The following is a 15,696-nucleotide window of genomic DNA, read 5'->3' as shown; positions in this document are numbered from 1 at the left end:
GCCGTCGAATGTTTTACAGCTGGTGGAACAAAAGAGTACATATTAAAATTTTCCGGACATTTTTTAATTTTAACTCTTTGTGAGATATTTTTGTGTGCCATAACAATAGCCGAACTGGTTAGATCATTTTTGAAATTTGTAATGGACAACAAATTGGTCGATTCATTTTTATATTTAAATAGATTACAAATCTGTACTTTAATGCACAATTTAACAATTTTTCACAATTTATAATAAAATATTAATTACAAACGAGACAAACGACTCATATTGTTAAAATCAAAACCATCTGAAACAATTTGTAAAAAATTTAACTCATTTAATGAAATAACGTGTTAAAATGGTTGAATTCATTGCCGCATTTAATGGTAAACGTACGTGACAATTAAAATTGAACGTCACATTGCGAACACGCCGTTTAATAATAATATCTTATTTTAAACATTATCTCTTGTTTTGAGTGAATGAAATTTTAATATTGTTTTTTTTATTTTTTTATTAATTTAAGTGCGTTAAAATTAAAGGAAAAAGATCTTTCTCTTTTACTTCTTTTTTGGTTCACTGTCGTTCATTTAAAGAACACTTTCTCCGAATAATCTGATGCTTCAATTGTCGAATAGTTATTTTGAACACAATGCTCGATACGAGCGCATTGACCGAGTCGTGCCTGTAAATTTAGCCAGTAGAATACTTCAATATTCGCGAATGTGCAATATCATGCAAGCAGTCATGGCAGAGAAAACATTTTTACAGCCATAGAGTAAAATATTTTTCCAAATTAAATCAAAATAAAATATCAATTTATTAGCTAATTCGACATTAAATACTTTTTTAGACTAATCCTATTTTAGCTTTTTATTACTAAATTGTGTCTGCAACTTTACTTATTAGTTCTGCACCCATTTTTTTTTGGATTTGGTGTAGACATACATTAATTGACAGCTGTACATTCACCTCTTTAATGCTTCTATACCTGTTACCAAACATACTGTATAGACACTAAAAATTGGAAGCTAAAATGATAAAAGGAATTTGTAATGTAATATGTATGTAATAAAAAACTCCACCAGCTAGCTAATAAATTAATATCTCATTTTAGGTTTAGCTTGGAATAAAATCGTTTGTAGTTTGGAAGTGCATGCTATTTTGTCATTCACGCGTATTTCTTAATAAAAAGTAATAATTTAGTTTCGTAATGAATTGAGATATATACTTCGGCATGTAACTACAATCATTCCAAAATATTATACGTAAAATCAGCTGTGGGTTACATAAATATCATCTACTGAAGGAAACAATAAGTGTATCGAAATTAAAACTGCTCTAAATTTATAATACTTTGAGTAGATATAAGAAAATTATATTTATAGAACCAAGCGGAAATCAATGTTAATAGTTTCGTAAGATGCAGTAATATGATCGAAAACATCAGTGTATATATTTTAATAATACAAAATGAGGAAACACTTTTATTTATTTTCGAACTTATTGCACAAAACACAACATGCTGGACATACGCCTTTACATATTTTCTACACGACCATTTTAAACAGCCTTTTTCCAGCTTTTGCCGAAAACATCTAGAAGGTTATCTGTCCATCTTGCGAGTAGACGAAGATGAGAACACAGAAATACAAATTGTAGGTTTATTGCAGTGTGCGATTTTTTACACATAGTCTTTATTATATATTATTTGGATAACCAAACATTATTATAATAATAATTTTATACAAATTCAACAGAATCTTTCACAATTACTTTCGCAAATTAATTCCCTCATAAAAGAAGCAATCATTCGTAGTCGGAATTCCTAATTTGATAAATGACACTGGTCGCAAACAAATAACTCGATTGGCGAGAAACCCGAACTTCTGAATTTCAAGAACTAAATACTAACTAGTCACTGCAGCAGCGATACTTACGCCATGTACTGATTATGTCATTTCAATGCAAATTTCAGGTCACTATCGCAACCACTTTTTTATTTGGAACCATCATGGAAAAAAACCACAAAAAGTTTATTTGATGAAAATGATTACGTTAAACTAATTGTAAAAAAAAATAATAAAATAATAATTCAATATAATAATCATTATACATAAATTTGTAAAACCTGCTCTTTTATTTTTTTACTGTATATATACTGTACTGTATGTCTTTATAAAAATAGTTATTAATTTTATTTTTGTCAGAAAATTTTTATTTCATGCATCATAATTTTTTTCCGATATAACTTGTTTAAGCATGTGCTATCTTCAGCCTGTATTAGTCCGTCGGAATCTGTTAATGCAAATGGGGCAACAGTGATCATCCTTTACAAAAAATATCACTTTCAACTTGCGTGCAATTCGCTACTCCGCACATTTTTTTTGAATTTTTATTCCCTCTGAAGATAAGATATTCCCTCTGAGTAGACATCGTGAATCAAGCAAGCTACTCAGTCGTCCGTCAGTGACAGCAGATAAAGCATCAGACTGTTATAAGTCTCGACATCTTCTTGCGAAAGTTAAAAATGACTAAAAAAGGAGATAAAACTGAAGTCGAGTAAGGAGTAAATACTATCTGTGTTGAAAGTAACAAACCGTGAGAGATTATGAGTAATAAAACGAATTTAACTGTAAATAATCAACCTGTAACATAACAGTATTAATTAAATAACAGAGGGAAATGTGTCATGTAATATGAAAAAAAAAAGTGAAAATATTGAAAAAAAATTAAAATCGTGAGAAATATGGCGAGGGATGGGAGGCGATGCGTGAAAGTAATGTAAATGAATAACGTGTGAATGACGTATAGTGTGATAGACGTAGGAAAAAGAATGAGAGAGGAAGAGGAGTGCAAATAAATCAAAAAAAGAAATTGAAAACGCCGAAAATAAAAGGCCCAACCGTAAAATAAGATAGAACTACGAGAAGCCCTCAAAAAGGGAACAAAAGAGAACCTGACTTTAATGTTGTTCGAAAAGAGTTATCAAAACAGTTTCATTCTTGGATCTCCTAGTGCAAGAATTAAATTGCGTGAACGTATTACGTATTTTGTGAACTTATTTGCGTTTATATTTTAGACGTCATAAATTGATAAACATAATTCTACTACGGAATAAGATTGTCTTAATACGAACACAAGGAAGAAGGACTCTAAATTTCATATGATGAAGACAAGGACAGACATAATTAAACGTTTTAAGGTGCAGCAAATCATCTGTTTTAATTGAACGCTTATGTATACCGTGTAACAAATTGCAATTTTGAAAAATAAGAATAAAATTAAAGAATATGTTCAGAAATCGGTAAATAAATCTTCAGGGATTGTTTCCAAAAGACATAGCACAGTGATGAATGAAAAAGAACCTGTTGACTTATTTGGTGGATTTTGACTATCATTGTAGAATGCGATTCCAAACGTGTATAAGTATGTAGGACAATTTAGAAAGATAGCATGTTATTAATAAATTTTCAGGAAAAAACAATTTAAAATACGGTTGTACTAAAATTACTTTAGACATATTGTTATATTAAACATCACTAAGAATTTAATAGGACTTTTTCAGATCGATAAATAAATGTTTAAAAACACGGTTTTTGTTTCATATTTTTATAGGCCTCTTTTCTGTTGAACAGTCAAAATTATTAAATATAAAGTAAGACAGAAGCCCATTCATAAACTTCTTTTGAACTGGAATTGGTTAGAATTAAGTTAGCGAATTAGTTATTAATATTATTTAACACAATAATATTATGAAAGAAAAATTATTTGGTTGAAAAAATGATTACATTCTTTATGCGATAAATAATATATTATGTATTCTAGTTTTTCGGTCCATAGAGAATACAATGGGAAACCCAAAATCAAAAAAATTATGATGACAATTTTCGTCAACCAAGAAAACGTTGATAATAAGAAATATTAAGACTTTCGTGCGTAAACCCATCTTTCTTCCTTCCGGTCCTGTTGAGATTGGACGTCAAATATCGACGAAATAATGATGAGGAACGGTTATAGTTATTATAAATATTAATTATTTTATCATGGATATCTGTAAATATACGAGTACGGACCAAAATTATCAAGTTATTTATATGGGATAATATTTCTCTTTCACCCCGAAGAAAAAGCTGTGATTTTTTTAATTTTTATTCGCAGATAGCAACTTTGTTCTGGGCAATGCACAAGTGCCGTCATACCCTATCGTGTATTGCTCGGATGGTTTCTGTGAGCTGACGGGCTGGGCACGGGCGCACATTATGCAAAAAGGATGCGCTTGCAAATTCTTACACGGACCTGATACATCCGAAGAACATCGACATGAAATAGACGCCGCCTTGGATTCCAAACATGAACTGAAGCTTGAGTTAATATTTTATAAAAAAAATGGTAAAACATAAATAATTGATAAATATTAATCTCACAAGACAAAACGAATCAATCAATCTTTCATAGGGTTTCGTTTTAAATTATATTCTTTAATTCTTGACAACAATTTCTTTTTCTCAGAAAACAAAGTCCATTTTCTGAGTTTTATTAAAGAATATCCTTAGTACTGGTGTATACACTATACTTACTAGTATGTAAGTTTAGTAGTTTGTATATCGCCGACATATTCGTTGTAGTTATATATTATCTAAACAATAAGGTTTATCATTTATCCAATTAAAATATCAATGTGTCCTGAAAGAACAAAAAAAAAACTCATAATAATCTAATTAAACCACGAATTTATTTCATTATTTTAATATTTTAGGTGGTGTAAGAACGTTCATTTTGGTTCATTTCATGCACATTTTTAGGTTCTCCCTTTTGGTGCCTACTCGACATCGTTCCAATTAAGAATGAAAAACGTGAAGTGGTATTATTCCTTGCCTCGTTCAAGGACATTACGAATACAAAAATGGCCGCCATGAACACTAATGAGGAGTTTGACAGCGGTAAGTGTTTTATTGTAATGAACGTCTCGACTTTTAAATAATACATAATACAACGAGTCTGGCCACATAATGTATATAAGGCGGCGTTGTACAGTCATCTTGATGATCATTACTGTAATAATATGCATAAGCACGTTCTCCTAGTGCAAATAGGTTATATAAGATTTGATTGCAATAGTCTCAGCTCCCATAGCTCCCGGTCGCTGTAGCAAGTTCCAACCATCATCGCACGGTAATATTACTCAATCATGTTTGTCTTACATTGTTACAATAGAAACGTTGCCAGTGAATTAGATAGTCTGTTGTATACTAGTTGTAACGTAGTAATCTTCCTTGTTATTCAAATAGGTAAAGGAAGTAAAAATGTCTTGTAATATTTCACTTTCCTTACTTTGTTCAAATTAAATAGCTATATTGAAATACGTTTTTATGATCAAATATTATAACATTTCTGTATTCTAATAATCTTTATTTAATAGTCGTATGTATTTTTTTTAATAATATTCTATTCAAATGCATTTAAAAAAAGTTTTACATACATGATTAAATATTTACTTAAAGCATATGTATAAATATATGCTTTAGAAACATATTAATACAATTTTATCTTTATAATATTTTCTATAACAATTGTTTTTTTCATACTTCTTTCCATCGAAAGTAAATTTATGAATTCTTCTTTCTTATGCAAATTTCCATTTGAGATTGATCTTAATATGCGGTGCGTATGATACTTTGTTGTCTTTACTCGTAAACTGTATTTAGCTTTCTTTTCAAAATGTAAATATTTTTAGTAAGTAGCTAAACGCATGTTGAAAGGAAGTTTTCCTATCTAAGCTTCTGAAATTATTCCGGAAAAGTCTAATTACTCTTATTGTTGTATTTTTTGTATTGCATTATGTTATTTAAATTAACTAGTATATAATAAAAATTTGCATTGTTATTATTTATAGTAGATAATGGCTAGATTTTGTTACAGGATTCTTTTTATTATCTATACATTTACATTTTTACACGTTTCTTTTTCGATGAATTAGAACGGGGCTTTTATTGAAGTTATTATTGTGATTATGTTTGAGTATGAAACATGCCTATAGTTATTATTAAATACTTGATTTGATGTTTATTTCTTAAAATTGAAAAGTCCCGTAAATTCAAGAATAGATTAGAGAAGTTGTTATTGAAAGAATAAGTCTCAGGGTGATTAGTAACGGGGGGTTTAATCGTACAGGAGCCGCGGTGCGGCCTTCGGCTGGCGTGGTCACTCTAGCGTTATCCCCATTTGTACCCGCAGCGGCACTCTTGGGCGCGCGGTTTCGAGCTGAATCTAGTTGCCTACTTCCAGACCCTAATGGCAATCTTGACCCAGAAGCGCCTTCGCCCGCCAACATGGGCAGGCGACGCTCGAGGGCCGTACTCTACCAGCTTTCAGGACATTACAAACCAGATAAGATGAAGACAAAGCTTAAATTAAATAATGTTAGTAAGGTAGTAATCTTTTGTGGAGAATAATAAATATTAAGTAGAGTTTTATCATATAAGTTTTTATACGTTGTTTATATGTAGAATATTTTTATTTCTTTAGTTACAATCAAAAACACTTGTTTTCTATATTATATTTATTATTTTTTCACAAAATATTTACTAAGTTAATTTTTATTTATAATTATTTATCTGTTATCAAACCTATCATTTTTGTTACATTCTCATTTCACTTCATTATAAGGAATCTGACACTGGAGACTAAATAAACGACCATGAGCATTTAAATTTTGTAGAGCAGAGAAATAATTCAAGCATTGGTGTTATAATTCTGTAACTCGGTCATTACGTAATACAATTAATATTTAATCGTGAATAAATTGTTGCTTAAATTTTTGGCGAAAAGAACTTTAAAAAAATAGTACTCGTGTTTCCGCCAATATATTAGCTATAACTAGCTATGTTCCATCTATTTCGCCTAACCCGCAATGCCATTTATGGATGTAATTTCAAATAACACATTCTGCGTAATTTATAAAAAAATTCTGGCCAAGTTTTATATCTTTATAGTTTGAAACCCCCCTCGGTGGTAAAATTTTGTAAAATCCGGCAACTGAAAAATCTGAACCTCTTCTCGGCAAAAGAAATATTTTTGTAAAATTTCTAGTCTGAGCCTTTTGACCCCAGTGATATTTTTAAGAGTAAGTATATAAATAGAACCTGGTGGTGCCTGGGGTAATGAAATACAATTCAGTACATTCCTGCTCAAGGTCGTGTTAAGGTCAGCACCGAAAGTTTAAAATGAAACTATTTTCAGCCATTTAATATTTCACTAGCTGCACACTTCAACCCGGAACACAATAACGCTTGCCTAAAGGAGCTATTAAAATGTGTATATTAAATGTAGTTATTTACACTTTTAGAACCTACTTCACTCCTCCGACCCTCCATTGCCGGAGTATAAAACATCAGCAATAAAAAAATCAAGATTTATTATCTCGCATTACGGAGTTTTTAAAACCTTTTGGGACTGGCTTATTCTTATAGCGACGTTTTACGTAGCTGTAGTGGTTCCATATAACGCCAGCTTTATGGACGAAGGTCATCCGAGGATCAGCGTGACCAGTGACGTCGTGGTTGAAGCCCTTTTCATCATTGGTACGATCCATTTTGTTATTATTTTGTAATAACTCTGATTTCATGATAGTTTTTTGTATGATGTACTATGCTTGTGATAAGTTTATCTAGGGATCTAATAATGATGATCATCCGTTCAACGTTCAACGTGAGATATTTACTGTTGGATATAGACCGCCTGCATAGATTTCAAATATGCCCGGTCGGTGGCGCCTTGTATCGAGCGCCTTCCGGCGATTTAATAATAAAGAAAAGGTATAAGACCAGCCATTATAAAGTTAACATTAGAAAATTGTTCAAAAAATATATGATAGCTTTATTGGATAGATATATATTTTATATAGCAAAGGAAGAAATGTAATTTATTGTACTTGGTTGCTTTCGTATAAGTCGGTAAAATTTTCTAAAAAGTTGCAGAGTTGCCTTTTGAGATGTAAAAAAATCAATAGGCGTCAAATCTTACAACTCCAATACGATCCTTTTCTTGGGAATATTTCTCGTACTACGACGTATTAGAAGTGGCTTGTTCTGCTGGAACCAAGTCCTCGAGTTGCACTTATGAGCTCTTGAAGCTTTGGTTGCAAGAAATTATTTCCATAACAAAAATAAACTTTATTAAGATCCATCCTTCTTACCAGATCCAATATTATTATATTTTACCCATATTTTCATTACGTTACATTTTAAATTATGTTTACATTTTCGTTGATATACTTTTACAACGCTCAAAGAATTCTACGAACAAAATCACAGTACGAAGAAACACAATGAAATAGACGAGTTAAAAAAAACAAATAGTTGAGATTGAACAAGAATTTTCAATTTTACAAAATAAAAGGATTGCGCTCTTTGTAAAATGAAAAGAATTCCTTCTATTTTTCAACACTATCAGAGATGTTTGCGTAATTATTAAACTTCTATTCTATTTGATTAACTGACTGCACATATATTATTATTCATGTACAAAGTACATGAGAATAATTCATGAATTTCGTGTGTACTTCAACTTTTTAAAGGGTAAGTCGGTCCGCCAGCTCCGTTTAATTTCATCTGTATTTTAATGATAAATATAATAAAGTTTATTAATGATTTGTAATGTAAAATAGAAATGTTAGTAAAAAATTATAAGTGCAATATTACTTTGTAGAAAACCTAACGAGAGGGGGGGGGGAGAGGCGAAGTATACAGTTGAATTCATACCTATGGATAAATTGTACTAAGGGTTAATAACGATTTTTTTTCATTCATTTTTATTTGCTTATTGAACCAATAGTGATTGAGCAAGCTACCTTTCCAACTATTTTTAATTTAATAATAATGTATTCGTTGCTTGATTTTAATGATATTTTAATCGAATGTCCAATCATATCAACACCAACCAGACATGAGGGCTGGTAATGCAACTTGGAACTAATTCCAGTCTATGTCTATGACCTCCTTAACCATATATAGTTCTTGGAAAATAAAATTAGGTTGTAATTCAAATAAATTACAAATAATATATTCGACATTAAAACGGCTATTTTAGTTATATGTACTTCGGGTTTTGAGACAAGAATTTGGTTCTTCAAATTAAAATAAGGAAAATTATATAATCAAGTCATTTCATTATAAAGGGTAATGTAATTGTATTTAATTATAAAGGGTTATGTTTTGCAATATCAAAATTAAGCATAGCGGCGGATCCGTTTCGACAATTTATTTAATGTCAACGTATTTTGAATTTTAAGGCTACATTCCATTCGATTAGGACATTAAAGATATAGAGTTATTTTCTTTCTATAAAAAAGTAACGCATGATCAGGGCCGTTCATATGATTATGTGTTCTGAAAAGGTGTCTTTATTCAAATTTCATTTCTGTCATCTCCATATATATTTGAATTGTTGTAAGAAAAACAACATATGTAAAAAATAGTCTTTTTTCCATTTTAGACATAGTGCTGAATTTCCGTACGACATTTGTAAGTAAGAAAGGAGAGGTCGTTTCTGATTCTAAAACGATAGCCCTTAATTATATCCGGTCCTGGTTCGTGGTAGATCTCCTTGCTGCGCTTCCGTTTGACCTACTTTACGCTTCCGACGTTTATAGTGGAACGGTAAGTTGTTAATTGTAATCGATGATAGAGTTTCTCTTTTGCATTATATCAATTAAAATTCTATTTACTATTATTAACTGTGGTGTAAGTTTTAAGAAAAATTCATGTAGACTACATGGATTTGTTAAAATATTAATTGAATTTAAAGTTGCAGAAGTATAAACTTTTTCAACATCTTGCCGAAACTGATGGGAAAATGGTATTGTACAATGGAGCCGAACTCCTGTTAAATTATTACATAGTGAGATTGGATATAAATGGAAAAGGTTAAAAGGGGTGAATGTATAACTTATCAATTAATGTATGGCACGGCGTATCAAAAAATAAATGGTTTCTGAAATAATAAAAATCGTAATCATAATATACTAAAATTAAGATTATTGCCTATCAAAATTAATTATTGTATGCTATCTTCTATATTAATAGTACGAAGTTTGCTTCGTACTGCTAGAAGTTCGGCCTCTCGTTAAGTATTACTATGTTGGTACATAGTATTGTTGGTTATAGATGTAGATTAAATAGAAGAAAGTATAGCTCATTTGCTATTAATGTGGTACACCGTTTTCAAAACTGAATGGTAACAGAAATAATAAATAATGTAATGATAATATAGTAAGAAAGAGAGTTTCAAAATTCGAATTCTACATTTAAAAATTAATTATTGTTTACTGTTTATCTCCACAGACTTCGTATTGCTGAAAGTTATTGGCCAGTCAAATTTTAACAAAAAAAATATATACATAAATTTAAAATGTTTCAAAGTGTTCACTTTAGACAGGGTAATTGGAAGTAGGTATAAAAGTTTTAAACATATTGGCTGACAAAAGCTTCACATTTACTAATTTAAGCTTTTACGCCTATAATCAATGATCCTGTGTCTATCAAATTAATACTGGTTTTTAAAGACCGCAGAATTTATAATCTCTGGTCAAATAAAATATATAATTTTATATATGGAACTGATAAGCGCAAATGTGTTGCTGGTACAAATTTTTATTTTTAAAACAGCTTGCAAGACTTGATCAGCTCTGTACTTTAAAAAAAAAAAAACCTCCGACGAATGTGAACATAAAAGGAAACATTTTAAATTAAATTCGCCAATAATTAGCATATACTTTTCAAACAGGAATCGACTCATGGAAATGTACACTTAGTTAAATTAACCAGACTCCTCCGGCTCGCTCGTTTACTACAGAAGATGGATCGATACTCCCAGTACTCGGCTCTGATACTGACTCTTTTGATGCTCTCTTTCACATTGGTCGCACATTGGTTAGCGTGCATTTGGTTTATAATAGCCGAAAAGGAAATAGAACATCACAGAAACGAAAGTTGGGATTTGGGTAAGAACAGGCTCCTCCTACTTTACATTACTTACTTTACTTTACATCGCACCGAAATTTTAGGCAGTTTGGGAGTTTTAGTGAAAAAAAATAAAGTGTTGAAAAGATAACAACAATCTTCTATCTCCTATACACATTTAATACTACTTAAATAATTAATGTGCGAGTCGTTGAAAAGAATTGTAACAATTAGAATTGTTTAAGTTGATATAAAGAAATTTGTTTCATACATTAAATTTTTTTTTTAATTTTGTCGCTTACTTTTTTTTTGTGCATATTCTTACAGGATGGATTAATAATTTAGCAGAAAGGTTGAAAGTCCCTATAATGAATATATCACATAGCGAGAGCTACGTCACAGCTCTTTACTTTACTTGCTCTTCGTTAACTAGTGTGGGTTTTGGCAACGTTTCTGCAAATACTCTCCCGGAAAAGATTTTTAGCATCCTAACAATGTTGATCGGAGGTTTGTATTTTTAGTTTACTTTTAATTTCTAAATTTATTGAAAATAACGTATTTACTTTAAATGTAGAGATTTAATGTAAATGCTATATGTATACATATTTAATTCAATAAAAATAGATCGTGCGCGGGATGGAAACAGACAACGTAGTAATGATCGAATTAAATGTATTATTTTCGATTAATAAAAAAGGAATTACAAGTTATTGTAACTTTTTTTAATTATAAGTACTAAGACGACACCACGCCAAAGAGTTTTGTCAAACAATTGTACAAATTATTATACAGGTTGATTCTTTATAGGTGTAAAAGCTTTAAAGCTCTTTGCTATCAATTGAGCCATGTATTCACGCATTCAAAACTTTTACATTTATAACCAAGCATCCTGTATAGCCTTTTAAAAATAATAATCCTTAATTGAATAAGTTTTGAAGTAAACGTTTATTGTTGATATATCAAAGCAAGGTGCAAATAAAAATTTTAAACACTTAATCTCCAGATCTTGCGGGTTCAATGAACTATAAGTTAACTACTGAAAATGAAACTCATGATATAAGCTCTTTATAAGCTCTGTTAACGCTAGCAAGTAATATACTTTATATTACTTGCTAGCGTGTACAGAAACTATCTTTAAAATATTTCCTAAATTGTTAATGTAAAATCAAATATAGCATTATTTATGTTGATCTACAGCTTATATTTTTTATGTTAATCATCATCACCACGTCGCCCCACCCTTAAAGATCACCACGATCGCAGGTCTTGCGCTAGGTTGTCGGCTAACCTAAGGGAGGGTTGACCCAAGCCACGCCCTCGTGGTTGTAACTCGAGAACCAGAATTGTTATGTTCATGTTAATTACTTAATTTATTTATATTTTAAGCACTTATGCATGCCGTGGTTTTCGGAAATGTGACGGCAATAATTCAAAGAATGTATTCAAGACGTTCCATGTATCAAAGCAAGTGGCGAGATCTCAAGGATTTCCTTTCTCTCAATCAAGTACCGAAAGAACTAAAACAACGAATGCAAGATTATTTTCAAACGATGTGGTCTCTTAATCATGGTATCGATATTCACGAGGTATTTGTTATGTGAAATTGAAGTAATTACATTTACATCTTTCTAATACTTTCTTTAATTCGTCATTTTTTATTTTTAGACGTTAAAAGAATTCCCAGAAGAGCTGAGAGGCGACGTTTCTTTACATCTGCACAGAGAAATTTTATCTCTTCCTATATTCGAGTCAGCCTCCCAGGGTTGCCTCAAATTGCTGTCATTGCATATACGCAACAATTTTTGCGCACCTGGCGAATACCTTGTCCATAAAGGAGATGCACTTACATATATTTACTATATATGCAACGGTTCGATGGAAGTCATGCAAAATGATATGGTTGTAGCGATATTAGGTAATTAATTATACCATTATGATTGTAAAAATTAATAAAGATTTAGTAATATTTTACCATCTTTTACATAATAACAGGTAAAGGTGATCTGGTTGGTTGCGACATGAACACCCACTTGCATGCCTTCAACGGAACTGGAGGATCACAACCAACTAATCAAGACGTTGTTGTAAAATCAAGCAGTGATGTTAAGGTAAACAGCAATGAAGTATATTTTTATTTCAAGAACAAGATAACAAGGCACATAAATAAAGGCTTACACATACAAAATCTTAGGTGATTTAAAATTTACAGGCTCTTACGTATTGTGACTTGAAATGTATTCATATGGGTGGATTGTCCGAAGCATTGCGACTCTACCCTGAATATCAACAAGAATTCATTCACGATATCCAGCATGACTTGACTTACAACTTAAGAGAAGGATATGAAGCTGAACAGGAATCAGATGGTAACGGTCATCCTTCCCTTACACTTCCATCTATTTCTGAGGATGATGAAAATGTTCCTGAAGATTACAACGTTTCTCCAAAGAAACCACCAATAAGTAGTAGTCCGCGTCACAAGTTTAGGTATTTATTGTCTTTATTTATTCATATATTATATATTATACACCTAGAATGATTTATGGTAATCACTTGTGTTTGTCATTAGAAAAATGCCGGAAGAGCCCAATTGGATAAAAACTAAAATTAAAAAAGTTCGCCTGTGACGGCATATCTCAATTTTTTGATTTCCAAATGCGCCTTGATCTGAGGAGAGCCTGAACCCAGACGGGTTTATTGTGATCACTCACAATATGCTTAAAACAGTTGTAGAGCAATTTATTCCAAAGGCTTATTATCACTAAAGAATTCATCTAGCTGTAATAAAATTTTTTAAGGTGTTTTTTTTATTTTTTTTATTTTATGACATAATAATTTAGAGATATTTATTACACGGGAGTTTAATATAAAACCGTTCACGAATGCCCACAAAAAATGTTTACAATTTTGTGAAGCCTAAAATCTCGTATAAGTAAGCTTCTTTTTATATGCTAGCCTTATGCATGTCTCCCTTTTTTATTTTTCTTATTAATTTTAAGTTTTTAATACTTAAGTAATAAAATTAAACGAAATGATCGTTTAATTTATCTATTCCAACTTGTATAACGTCTAAATATGACAATTTTATTTCAGACCTGATGGGCAACGTTTAACACATCGGGAATTGCGTGAACGAATCGAGCGACAACGTAGTATAGCGACACCTAAAATTGGAAGAGCAGATTCATTAGAAGGACTTAATTTAGAAGTTCATAATACAAGGTCCTCTGTGGATAGACTTGATACTCAAGTTTCCAGTCTACATCATGATGTTGCTGCTTTAAGCATGGAGGTGAAGTATAATAACTTTTCGGAAAAACTCCAATTCATAGCACAGTAAATACTTTTATTCCACTTTTAATACTCTTATAGGCCAACCAGCATAGTTTCCACTAGACAACTTATCACTTCAATGGTTATCGAACGAGTGACCGAGCTCCCGACTCAATAATCAAAACGCTGTTTCAACCCCACCACTCAAAATCCTTTTACTGGAAGTTGTCACAAAAGAGTGACGGGGTCGAGTAGTGTTGCCATTTAAGAAATATAAAACTACCTTTTATAAAATTATTACAAACTGTTTTTGAAAAATAATTGTATGAACAGTCGTTATAATAATTTGTCTGTATAGGTCCGTAATGCGATTCAAGCACTGCAGGAAATGACTGGTCCTGCAGGCTGGCATGCTGCCCATTCCAATCCAAATCTTCAATGGAATGCACCGATTAACCAACTTGCTCGCAGTTGCAGTCATCCACCCGACGTTTTTTGTTGGGATCAGGTATTAAACTTTTGCTTTATATAGCATACCTTAGAATGAAAACAGTGAATAACTTCGTATTGTTTTACAGCAAGAGCGACCTATAACTCCAGAGAAGCCTAAGATAAACCGCAGTACTCAAACAGATCCCTTCCTTCATTCTGTTACGCAATATATAATGGAACACCCAGCCACGGTCATGCTTCTTCTAGGAATAGACCCAATGGCTAATTTGGCTCCTGTAATGCCAGCGTCTGTTGAATTTTATGATACACGTAGCCGACGCCCTAGTGGACTTGAACAAATTATTGAAACTGAAAATGGGAGTCAAACGCCTTCCAGTACGACCAGCGAGAAGTTTGAACCGAATAGAAGTTTAAGTGGAAGCGCCAAAGAACTCGACGTAAGATCAGATATAAAAGACACAGTAGAAAAGGAATATAAAACTGCTACTTTAAAAAGAAATCGATATTCTGCAAGTGATATTTGCGAAGCTTCCGAGAGATTGTTGCCATCAAAAGGATCACAGCCTAGTTCATACAGCCTTAAGACTAACTTCACTGGTTAAAAGCATATTCCCCATTTACATTTCAAATTTTTAAAATCCATAAATTTTACGCAATTATTTTGTTCATCGTTTATTAATTACTGTATCTAATTACAACCTAAAATTTATATTATTGTATATAATTATTCATTAAATAAACATATTTCCAGTTATAGGCATTTGTTCTTAATGTAACATTAAAAATATCTTGTAACATATCTGTACCGTAATATAAAAGTATGTATGGTATATGCAGGCAATATATATAGGTGTTTAGAAAAATAAAACTTTTTCTATATGCTCTAAAATTTTTACGGACTACACAAAAACACTTTTTTACAGTCCATTTAAATATTGTATTTAGATTAGAAAACAATTTTGTGCCAATCTTTATATCTTCTCTGACATTATAAAGTAGAAATAAATAGATATTATCTATGATCTAA

The 15,696-nt window shown here is 31.3% G+C and overlaps 1 protein-coding gene across 6 annotated transcripts in view; it reads left to right on the top strand.

Annotated features, from left to right (window-relative positions):
• LOC137930249 (potassium voltage-gated channel subfamily H member 8-like) overlaps positions 1-15,469 on the top strand; it is a 57,640-nt gene extending 42,171 nt beyond the window's left edge. For 3 of the 6 annotated variants that reach the window (XM_068773459.1, XM_068773457.1, XM_068773458.1), the window contains 14 exons: positions 4,144-4,374; positions 4,788-4,925; positions 6,157-6,413; positions 7,331-7,565; positions 9,478-9,641; positions 10,768-10,984; positions 11,271-11,450; positions 12,330-12,529; positions 12,609-12,858; positions 12,936-13,051; positions 13,153-13,430; positions 14,037-14,235; positions 14,575-14,724; positions 14,795-15,469. In XM_068773459.1, coding sequence (XP_068629560.1) covers positions 4,144-4,374; positions 4,788-4,925; positions 6,157-6,413; positions 7,331-7,565; positions 9,478-9,641; positions 10,768-10,984; positions 11,271-11,450; positions 12,330-12,529; positions 12,609-12,858; positions 12,936-13,051; positions 13,153-13,430; positions 14,037-14,235; positions 14,575-14,724; positions 14,795-15,271 — 3,092 coding nt within the window. In that variant the 3' untranslated portion in view covers positions 15,272-15,469. The remainder of the gene's footprint in view (positions 1-4,143; positions 4,375-4,787; positions 4,926-6,156; positions 6,414-7,330; positions 7,566-9,477; positions 9,642-10,767; positions 10,985-11,270; positions 11,451-12,329; positions 12,530-12,608; positions 12,859-12,935; positions 13,052-13,152; positions 13,431-14,036; positions 14,236-14,574; positions 14,725-14,794) is intronic. The other 3 variants (XM_068773462.1, XM_068773461.1, XM_068773460.1) reach the window with 3 other exon arrangements.
• The last annotated feature ends 227 nt before the right edge of the window (positions 15,470-15,696 follow it).

Source organism: Battus philenor, unplaced genomic scaffold (assembly GCF_028537555.1).
Source record: "Battus philenor isolate CCGP_79_NKW_IND1 unplaced genomic scaffold, ilBatPhil1.0.hap1 SCAF_6, whole genome shotgun sequence".
NCBI lineage: Eukaryota > Metazoa > Arthropoda > Insecta > Lepidoptera > Papilionidae > Battus > Battus philenor.
The sequence above is the reverse complement of the archived record's forward strand: the minus strand, read 5'-3'. Positions and strand labels throughout refer to the sequence as shown.